The sequence below is a fragment of the Rhinichthys klamathensis genome, unplaced genomic scaffold (assembly GCF_029890125.1).
Source record: "Rhinichthys klamathensis goyatoka isolate OS25496 unplaced genomic scaffold, OSU_Roscu_1.1 h1tg000036l_1, whole genome shotgun sequence".
Classification (NCBI taxonomy): Eukaryota; Metazoa; Chordata; class Actinopteri; order Cypriniformes; family Leuciscidae; genus Rhinichthys; species Rhinichthys klamathensis.
Window position 1 is genome coordinate 9687390 of NW_026606584.1, and position 25028 is coordinate 9712417.

The following is a 25028-nucleotide window of genomic DNA, read 5'->3' on the forward strand; positions in this document are numbered from 1 at the left end:
CTGTTTCTCATCTATAGTGTATAACTATAATGAACTACCATTAGGATTTGATACAAAATGCACAATCTAGCATGAGTCTTTCTGTTGTTTTAGAGTTTCAGATACACTTCTTATGCTACATTCCACAGCCTCGATCTAGTGTAGAGCGCTGTTTGCTTAGGCTAGCTGCCAAACCCCGGCTCCAGACCCCCTCTCTCTCCCTCCCCTCTTCTCCTATGTCATTCCCGCTGGGACACTCCAGTTAAACTGTAAACCACTGCCGGCTCACCAGCCCAGCAGTATTGCTGATAATCCTTTGCAGGAATTATTTCCGGGTCGTAAAGCCACCTTTTTCTATCTGGAGTTCCTTGTTTATGCCCAGCCTCTACATTCTTGTTTTCCCCCGTGAGCTGCTCCTCTTTGAGGAAGAAACCATTTCCCCCTTCTCATATTTGTCCCTCTTTATATAGGCGTAGTGCTATCTTGCTTTTGTTTTCAGGTTTCTTATCTTCATTTTTTTTTTTTATATAAAATTGTCTGTGGTAAAGGAAATAGATGTGATTTTTGTCTAACTGCGTGTTTATTGCACTACAAAAAGTGGCTAAAAAAAAGTGTCCTGGTGTGTCATATCTTTTGCTGTTCTGCTTTGTCCAAATAGCTGAAGTAAATGCCTCTTTTGTTGACCAAATGTTTTCTAAAATTTGCCATGTTATGTTATTAGCACTTTGAATGGTCTGTATGATCTGTCAGATTCAGGACAGGCTTACTGAATTGACAAGAAGCATGAAGAATGTCTTGTAGTTTTTAGTGCATTTGCAATTGCTAGCGCAATTGATAGCTTGTTCTTAGTGGTTGCTAGCATGTTCGGAGTGGTTGATAGGTGTTTACTAAACTCCAAACTTATTTTATTGTCTTTAATATTATTATCATTATTTCCATTATGCTTTGATCTTAACAGGATTATCTCCTCTCTTTTTCCATCCCATAGACTCGCTGACAGCCATTGACAGCCCACAGCTGTCTTCCTTCAATGTCAAGGGTGCTCTGTGTCAGTCACCCTCCTTCCAGATGTCCACCCTCAGTCTCCCCGGCCAGTCACCCTCGCCCCTGCACAGCCCCATCTTGAATGAGGTGGGCACCGCCAGACTAGAGGAAGACGAAGAGGGCAGGAGGAAGGTACACTGATCGCAAGCCGACTTGCCCAGACCTCAATAAGAGCTGAAAATAAGAGCTTGGGTTTGATTAACACGGATGAGGAAATGGGAAAGAACCATTTAGCTTGCATTGATAGATTGTAGGTGATTTGATTTGAGGATGATTAGGGTGTTTTTTTAGCTTAACCTTGGTGTGCCTTTGGTGTGCCATCTTTTATAGATTTATCAGACATTGAAACTTTAAAAATGTTAAAGTTTCAAGTAATTTTTCTCTTCAAATATTACTTGAATACCAACTTTAAATATTGCCAAGTTAAGTTGAAATGAGTTCTAGGTTCTGCCTTACTTTTCTAGGTTCTGTGTTAACGGTTTGGTTCTAACTTCTAATTTCTTTGTTAAATTCTATTTTATGTGTTTAAGGTTAACTTATATGTTTGTTTCTATGTAAACGTGTTGGTTCTAAGTTCTACATTAACTTCTAGGTTCTAAGTTATATAAGTTCTTCATTTATTTCAAAGATACATTTTAGGTTCTAAATTAACTTACTAAGTTCTAAGCTATGTTCATTTCTAAATTCAATTCTAGGTTCTGTGTTCGAGGTTATTAATTTCTATATTCTCTATTTTTCAGTTCTACATTACCGGTAATTTCAATGATATGTTATAAGTTCTACATTAACTTCTAAGTTCTAAACTGTGCTAATTTAAGTTAAATTCTAGGCTCTTCTTAGAGATTGACTTCTGGGTTTATGTTATAAGTTCTACTGTATATTATAAGAACTACATTAATTTCAAAGATAGGTTTTTGTTTCTAGGTTTACATTAAACTTAAGTTCAAAGCCACATTTATTTCATTTATTAAGTTAAATTCAACTTTCTGTGTTTGAGGTTACATTCTACATTAGTTTCTATGTTAACTTCTGAGTTCTAAGTTTGAGGTCTACATTAACTTCTAGGTTCTAAGTTAATCTAAGTCTAAGAACCAAGTCTTCTTGATTCTATGTTCTACATGAACTTTTACATTTTATATTTAAAAGGCATGCTCTAGTTCTACATTTTACAACTATTTCATAGAACTGTAATTCATTCAATTGACTTAACTTGCCAAGTAAAAAGTGTTTTGAGGGTTTAATCAAAGTATGCTTTCTTTTTCAGAGATATCCCACGGACAAAGCCTACTTCATTGCTAAAGAGATTCTGACAACAGAACGGACTTACCTGAAGGATCTGGAGGTCATCACGGTGGTGAGCAGAGCTACGCTCGTGACTCATGAGTGTAACAAGTTTAGTGTGTGGGGCTTGTCTGGAGAAGAGTGCTGTAGTGTCTGTACAATGTATACTGTATGTTGTGTCAATTAGGAGGGCTAATGTGTGTCTCTTTCTTTTGATGATTTCTGGCTTTGAACTGTCTAATCATTGATGTGTGTGTGTGTCTTCAGTGGTTCCGCAGTGCAGTGATTAAAGAAAACGCAATGCCTGAGGGTCTCATGACCCTCCTGTTCTCCAACATCGACCCCATATATGAATTCCACAGAGGCTTTCTCAAAGAGATTGACCAAAGGCTGGCTCTCTGGTACTTGTCCTTCTCATTTATCACAATGTAACTTGTTGACATATGACACTGATATACAAGTTTTCATTTGCTTAATGATTGAAAAAATGTTTTTGCCTTAGATGTTGATTATTTTTTACGTTCGCAGGGAGGGGCGCTCTAACGCTCATGTAAAAGGAGATTACCAACGAATTGGAGATGTAATGCTGCGCAACATGTGTGCTCTGAAGGTGAGGGTATAGTTTGGTTCTACAAACAAGAACAACTTTGAGTTCAACTTCAATTTTTGGTATAAACTCTAGGGCTGGTCCGAATACCATTTTTTTGAGCGTCGAAGCTTCTGTAGTAATGAACATCGAATATTCGAAGCTTCGGAATCTCTATATGTCTGTCTGTCCGTTTGCATTTTGATTATTTCGAGAACCGTTCATCCAAACGACTTCACAAGGGAGTGCAGTGTCGTATTTGGTGCAATAAAGATAGACAGGCGAGACACGACACGTTCAGAATGAATAAACTTTTAATAAACTACAGAACAGCGCGAGCGGGAAGCGGCGCGCCTCACGCGAGCAGAGCTTATATTCTCCGAGAACGGACACTGCACTAGTGATATAAAACACACACACAGGTCTGTTAACTTAAGCAATATTTTTAATAAGGTAGTCTAATATTTTTCTCACTAACAAATTACTGACAAAGTAGGGTAGATTTAAATAAAGAAGCGGCGCGCCTCACGCGAGCAGGGCTTATATGCTCTGAGAATGGACACTGCACTGGTGATATAAAACACACACACACAGGTCTTTTTAACTTAAGCAATATTTTTAATAAGGTATAGTCTTATAATATTTGTCTCTCTGACAAAGTAGGGTAGATTTAAATCAATAAAAACGAAATTTAAATAAATAAAAAATAAAAAAACGAAATTTAAATAAATAAAAAACGAAATTTAAATAAATAAAAACAAAAAATAAATGAACGAACTGTAATAGCCTAAATAAAGAACACGGTAGCAATAGCAATTTCAATAACAACTTCACACATTTCAATTAAGGAACAGTTTAAATAAAAAAAAAAATTTATCTTATATAGAATTAAACAAACTGTAAACAGAACAAGGTAATTTAAACTCTGCTGTTCTGCGCTCTAGCCAGATGATACTCCCGTTGCAGGAACACTTTTAGTAGTCCAAGAAGAAGCAAGTAGCTATAATGTTGTATGTTAAGTATTATATTTCACCAGATTTTATAGTGTGAAACATATTCAAGCGTGAATGAGAACCGTTTCGAGGGGGATGCCAGGTGTACAAAAAACAAAACAAAAAAAACATCGAATATTCGAATGTCCCATTTTCAAATCGAATACCAACCCACCGAACGAATATTCAAATATTCGGGTCCAGCCCTTATAAACTCCCAAAGATGATCTATAATTTAAGATCATATTTAGATCATTCATAACTTATGTCATGGGGTTGTTGCCTTCATATCCTTAGGAGTTCACAGGCTACCTGCAGAAGCATGATGAGGTGTTAACCGAGCTTGAGAAAGCCACGAAGCGTGTGAAGAAGTTGGAGACGGTGTATAAGGAGTTTGAGCTACAGAAGGTGTGCTACCTACCCCTCAACACCTTCCTGCTGAAACCCATCCAGAGACTCATGCACTACAAACTCATCCTGGAGCGTCTGTGTAAGCATTACGCCCCTCAGCACAAAGACTTCGATGACTGCAGAGGTGGGCCTGCTCCCAGATAAATCTCAAAGGTTTTTTTTTTTTTTTTTATCTGACAATGACAATAAACTCATACTGGTTCAATTTCTGCAGAGGCCTTGAAAGAAGTTGCAGAGATTGCTGCTCAGCTGCAGAGCAGTCTGATTCGACTGGAGAACTTTCAGAAGCTGACAGAACTTCAGAGGGATCTGATTGGCATTGAGAACCTCACGGCTCCAGGAAGAGTGAGTTGTTACCTTGTACATAAAGTTTTGTTTTGGTTAGTCAAAGCGGGTGGATGTTTACTTAGCTTCAGTGCTAGACTTTTTAAATGGCAGAAATCTATAAGATAAAAGAAAAATCGATAAGCTAGAAGATATTGTTTCAACTCAGGATATAGAGAAAAGTATTTAAGAGGGTTAAATTGCCTTAATGATTGCATGTATGTTGTCCATCACTGGCTAAGCTAATTGACCTCAATACAAACAATCACTGCTTTGTCTCATTGCTCGTCTCTAAGATTTGTGGTACACCATTTGCAGGATGATAGTAATGTAGTAACCTGACTCCGCTTGAAAGCTTGCGAGATCAGGATGGTCTCGCGAGGCTAGTAATGTAGTGGTTAGGGCTCTGAACCAATACTGCAAACATCATAGATTCAGTCTCACATATGGCCATCTTACAAAATGAAGAGTTCTTGAGAATCAAGGAAACTGGAGTTGCAGTTTGCTGCATTATAGTTAATTACAGTAATTAATTGTCTGTGTACTGTTTTAATAAAATCTCAAAGTACAGTTGATAATCTGCAGCCCTGTGAATGACAGTTGTTGTTTCTTTTTCTTTTTTTTCTGCTTCTTCTCCAGGAATTTGTCAGGGAAGGTTGTCTTTACAAGCTCACCAAGAAGGGTCTGCAGCAGAGGATGTTTTTTCTTGTACGATTGAACTTTTAGTCTGTTTTGCTGGTTTTTAATTTAACTTCTGTCTGTGCTGACCAAAACATTTGTATCTTAAGTTTTCAGATATGCTGCTGTACACAAGCAAAGGGGTGACTGCAACCAATCAGTTCAAAGTTCATGGACAGCTTCCTCTGCATGGGATGATTGTGAGTATTCCCAGGAATTATATTTGGAATGGAATTCTCACAAACTGCATACTGAATAAAATAGGCTATATACTGCTATAGCATGTCAAGTCAAGTCAAGTCATCTTCATTTATATAGCGCTTTTAACAATGGAGATTGTTTCAAAGCAGCTTTGTGAACCTGCCATGTGAAAAAGTATGCAGTATGCAGTGATGCTCATTTCAAACAGCATCTCATGTTATGTTCAATTCAGCAAGTGATGTTCAGTTAGGGCTGGGAGTCTATCCCAAAAAGATTTGATTCAAAGGCCTTGAGAATCGGAAGGCAACTCCAAAAGTTGAATCAACCCCACTAAAGGGCCTGACATATCTGGGCATTACATGACAACGAATGTGTCCGAAATCAGATACTGTCTGAGTAGGTAATACATTTGAGGTTAAGTTGCGACCGTAAAAAAAAAAAAAGTATGTCTTGTATAGTATGTATGCAGTTGGCATACCACATCCTCCATGTTGGCTTTGTGATGTTGACCTGCTGCTTCAGTTGTCACTTACCTGCCATTAATGACTGCTTTCCTGTGGCCTCATGGGATAGTAAAGTGTTCATCGAATGTGCTCTTCCAGCAGAAGTAGTAGGTCATCTGGGTGCTTTTTGCATACTTTTTTTCAAATACTCTGTACATTTGGTCATACTACTCTTTTGCTGTAGTGTTTTTCACATGTAGTCGGGAAGTAAGCATATTGAGAGGCAATGAGTGTCTATCCATTTGATTCATCCCAGCTACTCAAATCTTTTGATTCTGTTCAGCAAAAAGACTGATTTGTTCAGTGAATCGTATCATCTCACTCATGATCTGTGCCTTGCCGTGGCGAGTGAGCGTTTGAACTAAACAGGTCTTGTCTACTTGTGTGTGTATGTCATATGAATAATATATATGTGGCCCATACATGGAATCAGAGTGCATACTGTATTTAGTAAATGGAAAATCTCTACAGCAAAAGGCCAACCACTACATGCATTCGGTTTGTTTCTACCATTTATTAGTAATGATTTACAGTTTGTTTACTACTTACTATATACCTGAGCATTCAGTATTGTGCAATATAGCATACAGAAGGTGATGGACATTTTCGGGGGAAAGAAGTGCTGCATTTTATCATTTAAACATGTGACTTTTCATGAAAATTCTATAATCCAAGATTGCCGCCACCATATGACGTCATAATATGCAAATTAGATGGGAAAAATGTAATCCCTACATAAACTTTGGGTCATCCTTAATATTTCTCTAATTTACAGAAAGTCTCTATCTTTTATCACTTTTAAGATATAGCCTTTTGAAATTAAGATGTCAAAATCGAACGTTTTAGGAAAAAACCTCTGGCGCCTAAAGGGTTAATGGCTATTTTTACCCACATAGCCTGCAAAAAGTATACACACTTCAACTTCGTTTTAACCAGTTGAATCTTTGTCACATCAATAAGTCTCATCTCTCTCTTGCCTGAAAAGCCCTTTTGATAAATTACTCTGTCAAACAGTCTGCACAAGTGCTATGCTGAGAGGATTTGCCCATCTTTAAACATGAGAAGAGTGCTCTCTCAGTATTACAGTAACATGGTGTTTTTAAGCGAAGTTAGAATTAATGTGGCTAGCTGGGTTTCTCTCAGATGAAAGTACACAGGCAGGCGGTGATAAATGGCGTTTACACTGGCTTTTTTCTCTGAACATCTGCTCTGTCTCACATCTTAGCTTTGTTTTCGTAGAGCAGTGATCTTTCAGGCCTTATTTGCAGTATCAACCGTTAACTAGAATTTGAATGTGGACCACAATTCATACGAGACTCACGCTCAAAGTTTCTCTTAAAAGGCCTGTTTACAAGTGTTAATGACTGGAATTCGGAGAGAAGTACCGGTATTCTGTTATTTTCCACCTTATGTCATGCTGTCTATTAACATAGCCAATAATTGACTATATTACCATTCAAAAATTTGGAAGTCAAGGTTTTGATTTGAAAGAAATATATTTTTATTCAGCAAGGATACATTAAAATGATCAAAAGTGACAGTAAAAGACATTTATAATGTTACAAAATATTTATATTTCAAATAAATTCTGTTCTTTTGAACTTTGCACCAGGTGATTTTTTTTTTTTGTATTACTACAGTATAGTGAGTTTTTGAATCATTCACTTTGATCCACTTCAAAATGTCAAGTTGTTCATGATTTAACTATTTCAAACAAATGCTGTTCTTTTGAACTTTATATTCATAAAATAATCTTGGAAACAATGTATCACTGTTTCCACATAAATATTAAGCAGCACAACTACTTTCTACATTGATAATAATAATAATAAGAAATGTTTCTTGAGCACAAAATCAGCATATTAGAATGATATCTGAAGGATCATGTGACACTGAAGAGTAATGGCTGCTGAAATTCAGCTTTATCAGCACAGGAATAAATTACATTTCAAAATTCATTTTAAATTGTAATATTTCACAATATTACTGTTTGTACTGTATTTTTAATCAAATAAATGCAGCATTAGTGAGAATAATAGACTTTAAAAATAAAGTTTTACTAACCCTAAACTTTTAACGGTAGTATATATTACCTAACGAGAAACACATTTACAATGCATACTGTTACAATGGGCTTGTCTGTGCTTCGCTCCTACCCGCAGCTCATTGTGCTGGACGCTCCGGTGAGTATGAGGAAATCCCACAATCCCCCACTCCCAAACAACACCTCGAAAGTCTGCCCACAACATTTGCACTTCCCTCTCGGCTCCTTCTATCCCTTCCCGGCATCAGTAGAAATAAGGATTACCAATAGTCAGGATGTTACCATGTAGATTATTGATATTATTGGGATGGGATTAGTCACATGATGCCATAGAATGCTAGTCGTACAGATCCCTTTGGTTTGGCTGGGAGACCTCTCTCTTGACTGTGTGTTTAAATGTTTGGCAGGTGGAGGAGAGTGAGAATGAGTGGTCTGTCCCTCACTGTTTCACCATATATTCTGCTCAGCGGACCATTGTGGTGGCAGCCAGGTGAGACATAGAGTGTGTGAAGGACAGTTCAGTACAGCTTTCACAATCTGTTTAACTAGGCCTTGGGAATCCTGATCAATTTAAAGATTTGGGCTTTAATTCCTTAATTATTCTATAAATGGTTCCATTAACAATTTTTGGAAATGCACTACTCTTAGCAGCCTGTTGGGTTAATGAGATCACTTCATATTTCAACAGTACAGTAATAACAAATACATTTGCATTATTTTTTCTGCAATTGTATTTATTTCATAAATATTTATGTATATTATCTTTTGACATTTATTAATTTATGTATTTATAAAAATCTTAGGGGGAAACCTGTTATATCTCCTAATTTTTTAGGGTTTTTTTGTGAGGTTGATTGCTCATTTACGTGAACAGCTGAAAGGATATGTGTATAATGTATGCTGTTCCGAATGCAAATGTCATCAAAACTAAACCTCATAAATCATTCAGTTCCAGTTTTGTAATCTTATCAAATCTACAATATTAACTCTACACTTAACCCTAGTATCTTAATATCTTATCTTTTTATGAAACATTTTATTACATTATATTATTATTATATAAAAATCTGTTATTTTGAACTTTCTAGTCATAAAAGAGTCCTGAAAAAAAGTATCATGGTTTTCTCAAAAATATTAACCAGCACAACTGTTTTCAACGTTGATGATAATAAAATAAAATAAAAAATCAGCATATTTGATTTCTGAAGGATCATGTGACACTGAAGATTGGAGTAATGGCTTCTGAAAATTCAGCTTTGCCATCACATAAATAAATTGCATTTTAAAATGTATATATAAAAAAAAAAACAAGAGTTATTTTGTATATTGTAATAATTGTAATTTTACAATATTACTGTTTTTACTGTATTTATAAAATAAATGCAGCCTTGGTGAGCATACGCTATTTATTTCAAAAACATTTTAAAAAAAAATCGTACAGATGCCAAACTTTTGAACTGTATATTATATTATTGGTATATTATATTAAATTATAGGTATATTAAATTCAAACAAACATATACTTTAATATTTGTCTCTTGTCGTATGCATGGATCCAGTGTTAAGACTGTGAATTTATGGCAAGCTGCTTTTGATAGTGTGTCAACCCTTTTAACATCCATGTAATTTATCTATTTATTTATTTTATTATTATTATTATTTTTATTTATATACAGGTCCTTCTCAAAAAATTAGCATATTGTGATAAAGTTCATTATTTTCCATAATGTAATGATAAAAATTAAACTTTCATATATTTTAGATTCATTGCACACCAACTGAAATATTTCAGGTCTTTTATTGTTTTAATACTGATGATTTTGGCAGACAGCTCATGAAAACCCAAAATTCCTGTCTCAAAAAATTTGCATATTTCATCCGACCAATAAAAGAAGTGTTTTTAATACAAAAAAAAAGTCAACCTTCAAATAATTATGTTCAGTTATGCACTCAATAGTCAATACTTGGTCGGGAATCCTTTTGCAGAAATGACTGCTTCAATGCGGCGTGGCATGGAGGCAATCAGCCTGTGGCACTGCTGAGGTGTTATGGAGGCCCAGAATGCTTCGATAGCTGCCTTAAGCTCATCCAGAGTGTTGGGTCTTGCGTCTCTCAACTTTCTCTTCACAATATCCCACAGATTCTCTATGGGGTTCAGGTCAGGAGAGCTGGCAGGCCAATTGAGCACAGTAATACCATGGTCAATAACCATTTACCAGTGGTTTTGGCACTGTGAGCAGGTGCCAGGTCGTGCTGAAAAATAAAATCTTCATCTCCATAAAGCTTATCAGCAGATGGAAGCATGAAGTGCTCCAAAATCTCCTGATAGCTAGCTGCATTGACCCTGCCCTTGATAAAACACAGTGCACCAACACCAGCAGCTGGCATGGCACCCCAGACCATCACTGACTGTGTGTACTTGACACTGGACTTCAGGCATTTTGGCATTTCCTTCTCCCCAGTCTTCCTCCAGACTCTGGCACCTTGATTTCCGAATGACATGCAAAACTGAGCAACAGTCCAGTGCTGCTTCTCTGTAGCCCAGGTCAGGCACTTCTGCCGCTGTTTCTGGTTCAAAAGTGGCTTGACCTGGGGAATGCGGCACCTGTAGCCCATTTCCTGCACACGCCTGTGCACGGTGGCTCTGGATGTTTCTACTCCAGACTCAGTCCACTGCTTCCGCAGGTCCCCCAAGGTCTGGAATTGGTCCTTCTCCACAATCTTCCTCAGGGTCCGGTCACCTCTTCTCGTTGTGCAGCGTTTTTGCCACACTTTTTCCTTCCCACAGACTTCCCACTGAGGTGCCTTGATACAGCACTCTGGGAACAGCCTATTTGTTCAGAAATTTCTTTCTGTCTTACCCTCTTGCTTGAGGGTGTCAATGATGGCCTTCTGGACAGCAGTCAGGTCGGCAGTCTTACCCATGATTGCGGTTTTGAGTAATGAAAAAGGCTGAGAGTTTTTAAAAGCCTCAGGAATCTTTTGCAGGTGTTTAGAGTTAATTAGTTGATTCAGATGATTAGGTTAATAGCTTGTTTAGAGACCCTTTTCATGATATGCTAATTTTGAGACAGGAATTTTGGGTTTTCATGAGCTGTATGCCAAAATCATCAGTATTAAAACAATAAAAGACCTGAAATATTGCAGTTGGTGTGCAATGAATCTAAAATATATGAAAGTTTAATTTTTACCATTACATTATGGAAAATAATGAACTTTATCACAATATGATAATTTTTTGAGAAGGACCTGTATATGTTTTGGGGTCTACATTCTATGTTTGTATTTTATTGTTATTTTCTTGAAGTCTACCAGGGGTGGGGTGGGGTGGGTTCTCAACTTGTATAGTTGCTTTTTGCTTTGTATTCTTGTGTTTCTTGACTTTAAATAAGAAAACTTAATAAACAGTTGTTAACAAAAAAAATATATTTGTCTCTTGTTCATATTTCAGTAAGAGTCTCTCTCTCTCTCTCTCCTCCACAGCTCCAAAGTAGAGATGAACAAATGGATCGAAGATCTAAACATGGCTATTGAAATGTCAAAGAAATGTCAGGAGAAATCCGATCTTCTGTTGGACCCAAGCCTGTGTGATCGCTCCAACAGTAAGTACCTCAAACCTGCTTGCGACATACTCTTCCACTGTCCACACGTGTGTTTTTATCCCTTAGCCTCTTATCACTGATCCTGAAGTAGATGTAAACCCCACCCCTTCCAACTGCCCCTACCCTCTCTGCTCCTTTCCTCCTCTCCCTCCGCACAATCATAAGGATCATCCGATGAGATGTCTCTGGAGCAGGAGTCAGAGGATGACATGAACTCCTCCCGCTGCTCTCTGGACAAGCAGAGCCACCACAGGGCCAACACCACCATGCATGTGTGCTGGCACCGCAACACCAGCGTCTCTATGTCTGACCACAGCCTAGCCGTAGAGGTAGCATTTACACACACACACTCATGTAAATCTTCATGAAGCCTAATTGTGAAGGTCTTGACTACAGCTGCAGTGTAGAAATGAAAGAAAAGTGAGTCTAGCATGTGTTTGGGTCAATCTTACAAAGAAATGTGTGGGTCATATCTCACACCAAAATCAGAAGAACCTAATATTTTCGATCGAAAAAGAAGCATACCTTAGGAATGTTTAGAATGAATGCATTCGTCAGTCATACTATTTCTTTTTATCGTAAATAATTCATACATGCATACATTTTTGGTATTATTTTCATGTATGCTAGGAACATTTCCGCCCTGAATAGTCAGTAATGCAAAAAACAACTTCATCCTCTACAAACATAATTTTTTGATAATTAGGTTCAACAAATATACTTAATATATATATATATATATATAGTACTCCATGATTAAATAGGTTTATTTATTTATTTGTTTGGTTTTATTTTAGTTTATCATCAATTTTGACCTTTTTTTATCATAAACAAATTCAGTACATATTATTATTATTATTATTATTATTTATGTCAGCTATGCACATTTCCATCCTGAATTGTCAATTAATTTAGTTAATTTTTTGCTAATTCAATACAACAAATAATATCATTATATTTAAAGTTTAAGTAATCATGAATAGCTTGAATAATAGTTTAAATGTTTAAGAATGAATTTAAATAATGTGATTCTTTAAATTTTGAATTGAGATGTTTTATGAGATTCACCTGTTTAGAGCTTTACAGACATGACCCCCCCCCCCCCCCCAACACACACACATACACATTGTGGTTTACAGAGACTCTCTAAAGACATAATGAATGTTACACTGTACAAACTGTATATTCTATCCCCTTAACACTAAACCTACCCCTAAACCAACCTATCACTGATTTTTCATTTTTTTTAAATGGCAAAAAATTTCTCTGTTTATTATGTTTTTTTAAGCCATTTTAAGTGTCCTCATAAATAATTTTTATGTTTAATAGCCATGTCATTATACACATTCATATCCTCATAAACTATATATATACAAGAACACACACGCATACACACTTCTCTTAACCTGGCTGTTGAGGTCTGGGCTGCAACCAAGCTTGTGGATGAGGGGTAAAGACTCGTGGATCTTTTTTTGTGTCTGTCTCCTTTTTTCACCCTCATTTTCCAGTTTTTCTGCATCCAGTAGTTTCTCCACCTCCCCCTTCCATGTTTTTTCTTTGTTTGTCTGTAACATTCCTCTTTATTTGTCCATCTCTCTTCTGTGTTAACAGTAACTGCTTTTTGGAATGAAAAGTGACTGAATTAATGAACATTTTCATGGAGGCTTCTGGTTTTTTTTCCTAACATTTCCTTTTTACAGATTCCTTTCTAAGAATTTTCAGTCTTGTCATTTTTCTCCCACTCAAGGATTAAAAGCTAACATTCTAACACGCTTTTGTTCTTCCTCTCTTTTGCTCCTTGTTGCCCTTTTTGTCTTCATCACTTTCTCTCCACCACATTATCTGTCCTTCTTCCTGTTTACATCTTGTCCTGTGCCTGTTCCCTGTTTGCCTGCCTGCCTGCTCTCAGTATTCAGTTCTCCAGCTGTGTCTCCAGAGCTCCCCCCTCGGTACCTGCTCGGTCAGGGCCAAAGACCCAACACCATCACACACGTGTGCTGGTACAGAAACCAGAACCTTTCTCTCAATGACTACCTGCGCATGAACCAGGTACCAGTGCGGTCAAAACCCCTCCAGATGTCACCGTCATCTGAATATGAAAACTTCACAAATTCAAATACAGTTTTCCTCAAGAGTGATCCTCAATTATCAAAATCCATCTTGTATCATTTTTTATTCTTTTTACATCATGCTTCATGTTTTATTAATTTATTCAAAAATACATAAAAAAATGCCTCTTCTAATGAAGAACATGGTTTTAATTTGTAATATTTTTGTTTTGTTTTGGAGATACTTCATTGAGGATACAACTGTCCTTATGATAAAGAAAGGTCTTCATTAAATAAGTCAAATTTATTGAAAAGGATAAATTGTATTATCTGTTATTATTATTTCTTAAGGGGAGAACTAATATTTTAATAAAACTGTTTAAAAAATGAAATGTGCAAATATTGTCGTGAAAAAATATAAATATGTGGTGCAACTATATATATATATATATATATATATATATTAGTATCATGAGTGACAGTTGAAGCATTCACTTCTTAATAATTTTTTTAAAAGACTATAAATGTGTATGTGTGTGTGTGTATATATATATATATATATATATATATATACATACATATATAAGTGTGTGTGTATATATATATATATGATTAAGATGTTTACGCTTCATGAACTCTTTTTAAGTGCTATTCTTTTTATTTAAAGGAATTATATAATTAAAAGATTTAAAGGTATAAAGAAAAAAGAAATAATAACGTAGTAATTAAGTAATCAATTCAACTATTTGCAAATAATATTTATATTAAAATATGCATACATTCAATCAAACATTCAAAACATGTTTTATCTCTTCACATTCAACTAAGAATTACATGAATGAAGTAAATAATTATGTTCAATTCAAAATGGTGAAATTTCATAGTAGTCTGCATCACTATATATTAATGTCGATCGCTGAACATTTCTAACGTAAACATTGTCAAATATTAAATGTTTAGCTACTTGTATCTTACCACACACTCTTTCACTGCTAAAAATGTCACGTTGGAATTCGCACTTGTCGTCTTTGAACAGTAAGGCCTGCTTCCTTTGATTTAATTGGCCATCTCAATCATTTTGACATTGAGCGCTGTTAGACTATAGACTAAAAATGCAACTTATTCTTGCCATCCTTACAACAAACAGAGCGGTGCGTAATGGAGTGCAGCAGAGCAGCGGTTGACTTGTTTCCCTCAAGGTCTACAGTGGTTATGGCTCTGGTATAGAGTACAAGCTCCACTGTGAAATTGAGACTTTCTATTATGCATTCTTCTTCTTTTTTTTTTACTACTGATTTGGAAAATTCTGTCCCTTAGCTTACTCATTCAGTGCACATTTCATGAAACACCAATGCAGCACTAACGGTCCTTTGTGAACGAGGGGTTTGCGCTGTTGTAGCAATTGATGTTTTAACTTCCTGTTGCGCTCCATTGCAGAACCAGCTGTCCGGTTACCTCCTAAGGAAGTTCAAGAACAGCAACGGCTGGCAGAAACTCTGGGTCGTTTTTACCAACTTCTGCCTGTTCTTTTACAAGACACATCAGGTATTGAAATATGCTCCATCCCTTTGATTTCATCTATTTGATGTTCATTCTGAAAGCTTAAACTTCCTGTAGGAGGTCTAGAGGTCTGAATAATTAATAATTAATTCTTGTTTTTGTCCCAGGATGACTTCCCTCTAGCCAGTCTTCCGTTGCTAGGTTACACAGTCAGCACCCCAGGGGAATCGGATAGCATCCATAAGGAGTACGTCTTCAAGCTGCAGTTCAAATCCCATGTTTACTTTTTCAGGGCAGAGAGCGAGTATACATTTGAAAGGTAATGTTATATAAATACATTTTTAAACATAATTTATAAGAAATTGAATATATATTACATTATATTAATTAATTTTAGGGCTGTCAATTGTTTTCTCTGTATCATTTGAATGATTTGATAATTCGTTCTTTGGGGTCGGTCAGATTCTTTTTGTGTTTTTGAAAGAAGTCTCTTATGCTCATCAAATCTGCATTTATTTAATCAGTAAAAACTGCAGTAAAAACAGTAATACTGTAAATTATTATTACAATTTAAGATAAATGATTTCTGCAACAACAACAAAATCACCATCATTACTCCAGTTTTCAGTCTCACATGATCTTCACAAATCTATTTATAGCTGATTTGGTGCTCAAGAAACATTTCCTACTAAACCATTTGTGCTGCTTAATATTTTTGATCTTGACATCTGTCAACCACAAGCATGAAAGCTCATAGCGGCTTGTTAAAAACAGTCTAATATTTTGTCTCTTTTTTCGACAAAAAACAAAGAGAGGTTTTAGTCTCGTCAATGATATAGCATGTTGATATAGTCACAGTTTTCGTTTAATGACGTTGGTGTTGTCTCGTTATCGTCTCGTCTTAGTCGTGGAAAAAAAGGTCATCGTCAAACATAGATTTTGTTAACGAAATGAACACTATTTTGAAGTAATGTTTGATGTGCTAAAACATGCTGTGATGTGTTGCAGATGGATGGAGGTGATCAAAAGTGCAGCGAGCTCCACGGGACGCATGAGTCTTCTCGTACCCAAAGGCCCAGCAGAGATGAACGGGGGGAGCTGAGTGTGTCAAGACTGATGTCCTGGAGCTGAGGGCTGGGCCCACTGTCTGCCAGGACCAAACACACCATCATTTGATTTTTTCTGATTTGTGGCTCTGAGAGGTGCATCATCATCATCATAATAACTTGTTTCTTGACTCTGGACTGTTCGCTCTCTGCATCCCGGGAGTTCGAGCAGCCTATTGAAACCTTGGAGGAAAGTTTCTGCGCTCTGTAATTCTCTTCCAACGTTTCTTTCTTTTTTTATCTGGCGTTCTCCTTAATGAAACATAAAGTGGGCATCTTGCTCTTCTAGAACCACATTAGACTGAATTAAGTTATGTTTGATATTGATTTTGCTAAGGTTTCAATTATTATTGCTGTATTCAGGTTTTTAAGGTCTTTGCTATGAATCTGTCATTTAGGACGGAATATTTAATATTCTTGTCAGAATGGACTTTTTTTATGCCAGTTATTCAGTAGAAATCTTGTCCCACAGGAACAGAAAAATGATTTCAATTGTTTGTCCTGGGACAACATTACTGAATACTACTGAGGGGAGTGTTGACAAACAGATGGTTTGTATTAAGTCTAGCTGGTGCAGTAAGTGAGATGAAGGATAAAATGTGTCTCACTGATGTAATGTTGGTCAGAGAGCATGTTTACAGATAGCTGTATGATCCCTTTGAATGGCTGAGGGTGTGATGTTGGTACAGGAAGGAATCAGAGAGAGGACTATATTATTTTGACGATGAGGCAGCTGTATCATTGCATCGCGTATTGGCTTGTCCTCTTTCAGCATAGGTCAAAGCATGTCTTGAAGGTCATTATTGTGTGACTGTTACTATTTAGGGGATTTTAAGTTCTGATCGGTTGATTTTGATCTCACAGCATTGATTTTGTTTAAATCTGAAAACTAATCGGCTATTTATTTTAAAGTGAAGACTGACCAAAAAAAAACATTTGCTAACCAAACTAAATGTAATGTTTTAAATTATGTATTCACAAATGTCACTAGTTTTGATTTTTGGATACTTGATGGATAACAGTTTTAAACTGACCCCCATAAGGGGAAATTGGGTCATCCACAGTGTAATATTGCACTTTTCTTTCGCTTTCTGCCATTTACACACAGGGAAGAGGAAACTGTTCTGGGGAAGTTAAAGCTGAAGGTAAAAACAAAATCGCAAGTCAAGATGTTTTCGGTCAGACTCTAAATGCTAAAATTTAAGTTAGTATCAGCAGCCTAAAACTGCCTGTTCCCTTTTTTTATTATACTGTATATGTGATATTTTCTTTCTTTCTTTTAAGTATATTAATAATTAATTTACAAGTTCTTTTCAACAAGCAAAGTTTTTTTTTTTTTTTTTTTTTTGCGAGGCATATCTTACTATATATATATATATATATATGTATGTGTTATCGTCAAGACCAGTTGAGTTATTTGTTATTTTAATAGCATGATGAAGAAGAGTTCCACAGTGTTACGTTTACTTATCGGCTTCACTTTACGAAGACAGATCTGTACGAAATCTGATTTGGGAGACTTTTTTCTTGCTCTTTTTGGATTATTGATTGTATTTATAAGGCTTTTGGCTTTGTCCGTTCAACATGCTGTACAGGGTCCAACCAAAGACCTGACATTTTTTTGCGTAAGCCTGAAAAGGTTGGCCAAAGTTAGTCGGCCACACAATAAGCAGTGTTGCTGTGTGTACTCAACAATATACTGTAAGCAGCTATCATCTCGACTTGAGCTCAGCTTGTCTGATGTGTTTCAAATCCCTCTTAATTCAGTAATGCTCTGTGGGCTCATGGTCTTCACCCATTTGTACATTTTATGCAAGGACTGGAATCATTTTCTTCCCCGCTTTCTGTGTCTGGCAATAAGAGGGATGAATGAAAGGGTTTTTTGGGGGGAGTTTTTTTTCATCCCGGATTGCTAAGGACAAGAAAAGGGAGTTTAATCAAAGTCCTCAGTTTCCCGTCTCACTCAGAGAGGCACTAAACTGGGTTTTTACGAATTCACTTCTCTCCGACTTTAATATTTAACTCTCTGACTTTACTATTTATTTTGTGTAGCATGTTGCCGAGGCATTGCTCCTGTACACACCGCATGTAGTACGTTCCATGTTATGACATCGAGGGATATCAAATAAAACTGAACTGTGTTAACATTTTCTTCTCCTCATTTTGTCCCATTTAAACATTTGTTCACCTTAAAATAACCTAAAAATTCTGTCATTAAGTACCCCGTATGAGATGACTTTTGTTGATCTCTGAAACGTAAATGAAGATAGTTTTAATGAAACCTGAGAGATTTCTGTCCCTCCATTGAAAGAACATTACAGCAAAACTTCAAAAAGTTAATAAACATTGCAAAATAATACATAAGAATTGAACGGTTTATTCCAAGTCTTCTGATGAGACATGATCACTTTATATCAGTCTTACATAAATGTATTATTTAGTCAAACTATTTTATATATATTTTTTATTATTTGAAATATAGCTGAATTCAAATAAAATATTAGATGACAAACTTCCACTAAAATTAGAAATGTTGCCTTGGCAAATAAACTGAAATAAAATGAGTTTAAGTACTGAACTTACTAAAGCTAAAACATTATTTAAAGAGAAATAAAAGAAACTAATAAAAACAACTAAATTAATAAGACTTTAATGAAAACTGAAAATATAAAAATAAAAGTTTAAAATATTAATAAATACGATGATTTATATTATACAAATAATACTAAAATAACACTGCTTTATATGATGAATATATTTAAAAATAAAAGTTTAAAATATTAATAAATACGATGATTTATATTATACAAATAATACTAAAATAACACTGCTTTATATGATGAATATATTTAATTTGGTATCAAGTGGTTCAATCCAAGTCAGTTCAAGTTTTAATTTAGGCTTTTATTTTCATATTTAAAAATTGATCGACTCACAAACATAGAGCACATCAAATATGGTAAACAAACGAGTTATGATCGTTGATCAATGTTTGTGAATAAAACGCTAAATTAAATCGGTTCATCAGTAAATGTTAACCATAAAACCGTTTGATTCATATAAATTAATCTTACAATATATTTATGATTATTTTGGAGCGTCAAAGTTTTGGTGGAATGGACTTTCACAGTGGAGGGACAGTAATCTCTCGAGTTTCATTGAAAAAAAAAAAGTAATGAATTTAAAGAAATAACATTTTTGGGTGAACTTGAAGCCCTTTTTTTCTGCATTTCCCCAAGTGATTTATGCAAAAGTAAGAAACAAGCAGTTTTCTTCTTACACTAGTATATTTATAGTTAAATGTACTTTGTCATTGAATGGAACGCACATTAACTTGACTTGTCATTTCATATTTTACATTTAATTTAGACATTTCAAAATTCTATAAAGGAAACCGTAAAAACATCTCCTCATACAAGCAGTGATGGAAAGCCTGGTGGTCTTCAGCAGCAGGAGCAGGTGAGCCATCAGGATAGTCTTTCCGTGGAGCTGGCCAGCAGTCCGATGGACCTCATCGTTTCGAAGGCATGCGGTTTCCGTTGAGTGTGAACCTGCAGGGTTGAGACACAGGAAGTCTCAAAGTTCACTCCTGCGGATGATTCAGTGCTGCATGCAAGTGCCACAGTGCAGTACAAAATCTTATAGCAAAGAGTCTGCATGACCTGAAAAACTGGCATAAGCAGAAAATTCCATCAAATACAATTAGATACTGTGTGTACAGAAACGTGGATGAGACTGTCTGTTAAATGTAAGGTCTGTTTACCTGCACACTCTCTCCATGACGTGATTGAGTAAACGGTCAGAGATTCCAGGGCTGGACTCCTCAGCGAGGCTGAAGGCGTTTTCCAGCTCTTCCAAGGCGCATACGCCGTTCCCGCTAACACGCCGCTTCTCCTTCAGCTGCATTCAGAACATACCAGTCTGCTAATCCACGAGTTGAGACTCGACGTTAAAGCACAGGTGCACCCGTGATGGGGGCTCGCTGACATAAACATACATTCTTTACCTCTCTGAAGATGGGTGAGATGAATGTAGTCAGAGACGGTGACTTCGGCTGCCTCTTCATAGCGTCTGATGTCTGTTATAAAAAACAAGAGTTCTGTGATACCTGATGGATCACTTTGAATAAATGACATGGGTAAGCTGAACTTAGTCCAATTTTCAGATTTTTTTCATGTGGTCCATATACTATAGTTAATGTGCAATTAGTTCAATTTAACTTATATATAAAATGTGTGTGTCAATAGGATAAAGTTGAATCCTACTTTAGTAGACTAGAGTGCAAGAGTCGGGTTCCGGAAGTAATCCTATTTATTTTCTCCATAGGGAAATTGATTTTGAACAATAACTTATAAATCTAAAACGCATATCTACTGTGAGCTATGAGGTTGTTAATTGATGGTATAATTAGAAGTCATCAGCCTGCATTATTTCAACTTCATTTTGAATGCATCATTAATTTTACAGTGGAATCCCTGGTGAAAACTGCATTACCCATGATTCTGCAGAGAAATCTCCAATTGTGACAAGAAAATCATGTTAAAAGAACATTTACATTTAAGCATTAAGATGCTTTTATCCAAAGTGACTTACAAATGAGGAGAACAATAGAAGCAATTAAACCCAAAAATAGGGCAACAATATGTAAGTGCTGTGACCAGTCCCAGTTAGTCTAACACAGTACAAGCAATAAACAATGATATTTAAATAAAAAAATAAAAAAGATAGCATAGAAATAGAATGGACTATTTAGTGTTTGTATTAATGGGTCAAGTGTTGATGAAAAAGATGCAAACACTTTTCTATGCTCAGTCTCAAACTACTTTAACTTAATATAATATAATCAACATCATCAATAGTTTTATATTTCTCCATCGTTTTTAAATTGTCATTTGCAGTGCTTCATGGGATTGTAGTTCTTTCCCTCATAAAGGCCGTTTAGTACAGTCTTGTACCTTTTGTATTTTCTCCGATTTTCAAATATATTTTTTCGCTTCAAATCAAAATTTGTAATGTTGTAATTCATCTTGTAGCTGGTTGGTTTGATTCATGACTTCTTTAACCCTCTGGGGTTGTTCGTTTAACAGTCACACTTGGGCTGTTCGGGTCCAAATGGACCCAAAGGGCAGGATTCATATTTTAAAAAAAAAATCATAATTTTTTTTTTTTTTACTTGTATTTTTATAATATTTTTTCTTTTCTTTTTTGGTGTTTTGAGATAATTTCAAAACTAAAAATGATTTATAATTAATATTAATGCAATAATTATGACCCATTTTTTCCCCATTGAATATAATAGAATTTTTTTTAATTTTTTTTAAAGCTGTATTTCATTTTAGAGTCAAGCCTAGGCCTCATGAAAGCAATTTTTGAAATGAGATGGATGCCATCTGGTGGAAAAACTGAGCATTTTAAAAATTCAAAACCCATATGTAATCTGAATTTATTAGTGTGTGTATAAAAGTGTGTTTGTGTGTGTGTGTGTGTGTGTGTGTGTGTGTGTGTGTGTGTGTGTGTGGATGTGTCTGTTTTGCACTCTTGATGTTTTATAGATTCACCCCTTCACTGTTGTGTGCTTTTTTTCTGGATCGTGGCTGATTTGTAGATTGTACGCAAAAAAAAACTCTGTATTTTCACATTTTTGCCAATTTCCCATTCATTTCCTATGCGGGTCCATTTAGACCCGAAGGTCCTGAGTGTGACTATTTTTTTTACAACCACTTAAGACTATTCAAATACTGTCCCCAATTTTTTGGGGTGTTCATATACCAAGTACCAACAAAGTCACCAAATTTCGGACCATTCCGATAAAGCTATGATTTAAAAAAATATATATATTTAAATGCTTCGGGTCCATTTGGGCCGAACAACCCCAGAGGGTTAATAAAGACTTTTTAAAAATCCCTATGGGAAAAATTCATGAAAACAATACTTCCGGAATCAGCGCCACTGAAATAAGGGGCACTGTTGCACTCTATAGACTACTATAGTTGGGTTCCAGAAGTACAAACTCAAACTTATTTTCTCCATAAGGCAGACCTACTGTGAGCTACGAGGTTGTTAATCCATGGTGTTTTCTTCTGCTGAAGCCGTCAGCTGGCATTATTTCAGTTTATTTTTTTAAATAATCATGTTTAACAGTGGAATTCTGTGGAAAAACTACATTACCCATGATGCTGTACAGAAAATTACACCAATCAGAAAGTCGAAAAAAGCAACATGCTCCAAAAAGCTCTTTAGCTCCACCCACTCCCATGAAGCACTGCTAATTTAATAAAGTTGATTTCCCTACGCTCTCAAAATACTGGTTGTATGCATATTTTTTAATAAACTTTAAATTGTTGTTATACATATAATCCATAAACACTCACCTAAAGCATTATTAGGAACACCTGTTCAATTTCTCATTAATGCAATTATCTAATCAACCAATCACATGGCAGTTGCTTCAATGCATTTAGGGGTGTGGTCCTGGTCAAGACAATCTCCTGAACTCCAAACTGAATGTCAGAATGGGAAAGAAAGGTGATTTAAGCAATTTTGAGCGTGGCATGGTTGTTGGTGCCAGACGGGCCGGTCTGAGTATTTCACAATCTGCTCAGTTACTGGGATTTTCACGCGCAACCATTTCTAGGGTTTACAAAGAATGGTGTGAAAAGGGAAAAACATCCAGTATGCGGCAGTCCTGTGGCCGAAAATGCCTTGTTGATGCTAGAGGTCAGAGGAGAATGGGCCGACTGATTCAAGCTGATAGAAGAGCAACTTCCACTCGTTACAACCGAGGTGTGCAGCAAAGCATTTGTGAAGCCACAACACGCACAACCTTGAGGCGGATGGGCTACAACAGCAGAAGACCCCACCGGGTACCACTCATCTCCACTACAAATAGGAAAAAGAGGCTACAATTTGCAAGAGCTCACCAAAATTGGACAGTTGAAGACTGGAAAAATGTTGCCTGGTCTGATGAGTCTCGATTTCTGATGAGACATTCAGATGGTAGAGTCAGAATTTGGCGTAAACAGAATGAGAACATGGATCCATCATGTCTTGTTACCACTGTGCAGGCTGGTGGTGGTGGTGTAATGGTGTGGGGGATGTTTTCTTGGCACACTTTAGGCCCCTTAGTGCCAATTGGGCATCGTTTAAATGCCACGGCCGACCTGAGCATTGTTTCTGACCATGTCCATCCCTTTATGGCCAGCCATGTACCCATCCTCTGATGGCTACTTCCAGCAGGATAATGCACCATGTCACAAAGCTCGAATCATTTCAAATTGGTTTCTTGAACATGACAATGAGTTCACTGTACTAAAATGGCCCCCACAGTCACCAGATCTCAACCCAATAGAGCATCTTTGGGATGTGGTGGAACGGGAGCTTCGTGCCCTGGATGTGCATCCCACAAATCTCCATCAACTGCAAGATGCTATCCTATCAATATGGGCCAACATTTCTAAAGAATGCTTTCAGCACCTTGTTGAATCAATGCCACGTAGAATTAAGGCAGTTCTGAAGGCGAAAGGGGGTCAAACACAGTATTAGTATGGTGTTCCTAATAATTCTTTAGGTGAGTGTACATACGTTTTATATTTCTACATCATTTTTAATTCGATTATGCTGTGTTCACAGTCCTTCATGGGATTGTAGTTCTTTCCCTCATTAAAACCGTTAAGTACACAGTCTTGTACCTTTTTCTTTTTGTCCGATTTTCAAAAACTTTTTTGCTTCAAATCCAAGTTTGTACTGTTGTGATTCGCCTCGTAGCTGATTGGCTTGGTTCATGGCTTATAAGGAAGACTATTTTAAAATCCCTATGGGAGAAATGAATGAAAAATATACTTCCGGAATCAGCGCCGCTGAAAAAAGGAGCACTGTTGCACTCTATAGTATTCAGCTAGTCATGTGATCACAATATGGCAGCCCCCATGAGGTGACTATATGACTGTACATGATTTTAAACTAAACATGTTTAAAATCAAGTATACTACGCTTCATTTATTTGCCTAAAATTTACCTAAAAACATATAAACTGCATTTTTAAAGGAGGCTCTGTGCTGCTTCTGAATTCTATACAAATATGTAATGTAGCATACAAGTCATATTTAACATTGCTAGATCTGTCCAATTTTACCCCTAGTATCAGAAGCAGGTCTGATGCAAATTTAGTTCTGTTCGATATATCATTACCCATAATTGTGATTCCTGTGTAAATGTATACTGCCTCTGAGAGACTAAATAGTCTGTTTAAACACCTCCTTTATGGCGTCTATAGATGCAGCTTTTGTATTGGCGTTGCAGTGTAAAGACTTTAAAAGACATATTTACCTTATTGTCTAAATGATTGAGGTCTCTCTGTAACTTGTTAATGGAACTGGGCCGCACGGTGGGGAAAGTCCACATGGGACACTGGTCCCTGTCATCCCCCTCCCCGTCCCTGAGTGAAAAACAAACAGAGTAAACATACTGTACACAGATATCGCAGATCGCTCATCCAGGGATGTGGACCGGACACGTACATGTCAGAGTCGTCAGAGCTCGATTCGTCCCCGTGTCCCTCTGACTTCCAGCGGCGGTATCGATCAATGAGCTCTGCCAGGTATGAGGTTTTCTTGGTGTAGCGGGTGATGAACTTGTGTTTCAGCAGCTCTTTGGCTGTTGGTCTCTGTCATATGCAAACATCATATTACAAAAATTAAAAGCAGTTTGCCTCAGGTTTTAAAGTTTAATTA

At 36.4% G+C, this 25028-nt stretch overlaps 2 protein-coding genes across 9 annotated transcripts in view; one reads left to right on the forward strand and one right to left on the reverse strand.

Annotated features, from left to right (window-relative positions):
* farp2 (FERM, RhoGEF and pleckstrin domain protein 2) overlaps positions 1 to 17456 on the forward strand; it is a 64542-nt gene extending 47086 nt beyond the window's left edge. The window contains exons 14-28 of one of the 5 annotated variants that reach the window (XM_056246256.1): positions 968 to 1155; positions 2288 to 2377; positions 2572 to 2705; positions 2833 to 2914; positions 4180 to 4417; positions 4508 to 4638; positions 5257 to 5325; positions 5406 to 5495; positions 8162 to 8182; positions 8451 to 8533; positions 11527 to 11645; positions 11811 to 11974; positions 15131 to 15238; positions 15361 to 15512; positions 16202 to 17456. In XM_056246256.1, the coding sequence (XP_056102231.1) occupies positions 968 to 1155; positions 2288 to 2377; positions 2572 to 2705; positions 2833 to 2914; positions 4180 to 4417; positions 4508 to 4638; positions 5257 to 5325; positions 5406 to 5495; positions 8162 to 8182; positions 8451 to 8533; positions 11527 to 11645; positions 11811 to 11974; positions 15131 to 15238; positions 15361 to 15512; positions 16202 to 16295 (1763 nt within the window). In that variant the 3' untranslated portion in view covers positions 16296 to 17456. Of the gene's footprint in view, positions 1 to 967; positions 1156 to 2287; positions 2378 to 2571; positions 2706 to 2832; positions 2915 to 4179; positions 4418 to 4507; positions 4639 to 5256; positions 5326 to 5405; positions 5496 to 8161; positions 8183 to 8450; positions 8534 to 11526; positions 11646 to 11810; positions 11975 to 13554; positions 13695 to 15130; positions 15239 to 15360; positions 15513 to 16201 lie in introns of those variants that run through there. The other 4 variants (XM_056246258.1, XM_056246259.1, XM_056246257.1 and 1 more) reach the window with 4 other exon arrangements.
* A 2111-nt stretch (positions 17457 to 19567) lies between these two features.
* The window catches only part of stk25a (serine/threonine kinase 25a), a 33020-nt gene continuing 27559 nt past the window's right edge, over positions 19568 to 25028 (reverse strand). For 2 of the 4 annotated variants that reach the window (XM_056246263.1, XM_056246261.1), the window contains exons 7-11: positions 24816 to 24961; positions 24625 to 24733; positions 20306 to 20377; positions 20063 to 20199; positions 19568 to 19850 (exon numbers count right to left, since the gene is read on the reverse strand). In XM_056246263.1, coding sequence (XP_056102238.1) covers positions 19811 to 19850; positions 20063 to 20199; positions 20306 to 20377; positions 24625 to 24733; positions 24816 to 24961 — 504 coding nt within the window. In that variant the 3' untranslated portion in view covers positions 19568 to 19810. Of the gene's footprint in view, positions 19970 to 20062; positions 20200 to 20305; positions 20378 to 24624; positions 24734 to 24815; positions 24962 to 25028 lie in introns of all 4 variants that reach the window. The other 2 variants (XM_056246264.1, XM_056246262.1) reach the window with 1 other exon arrangement.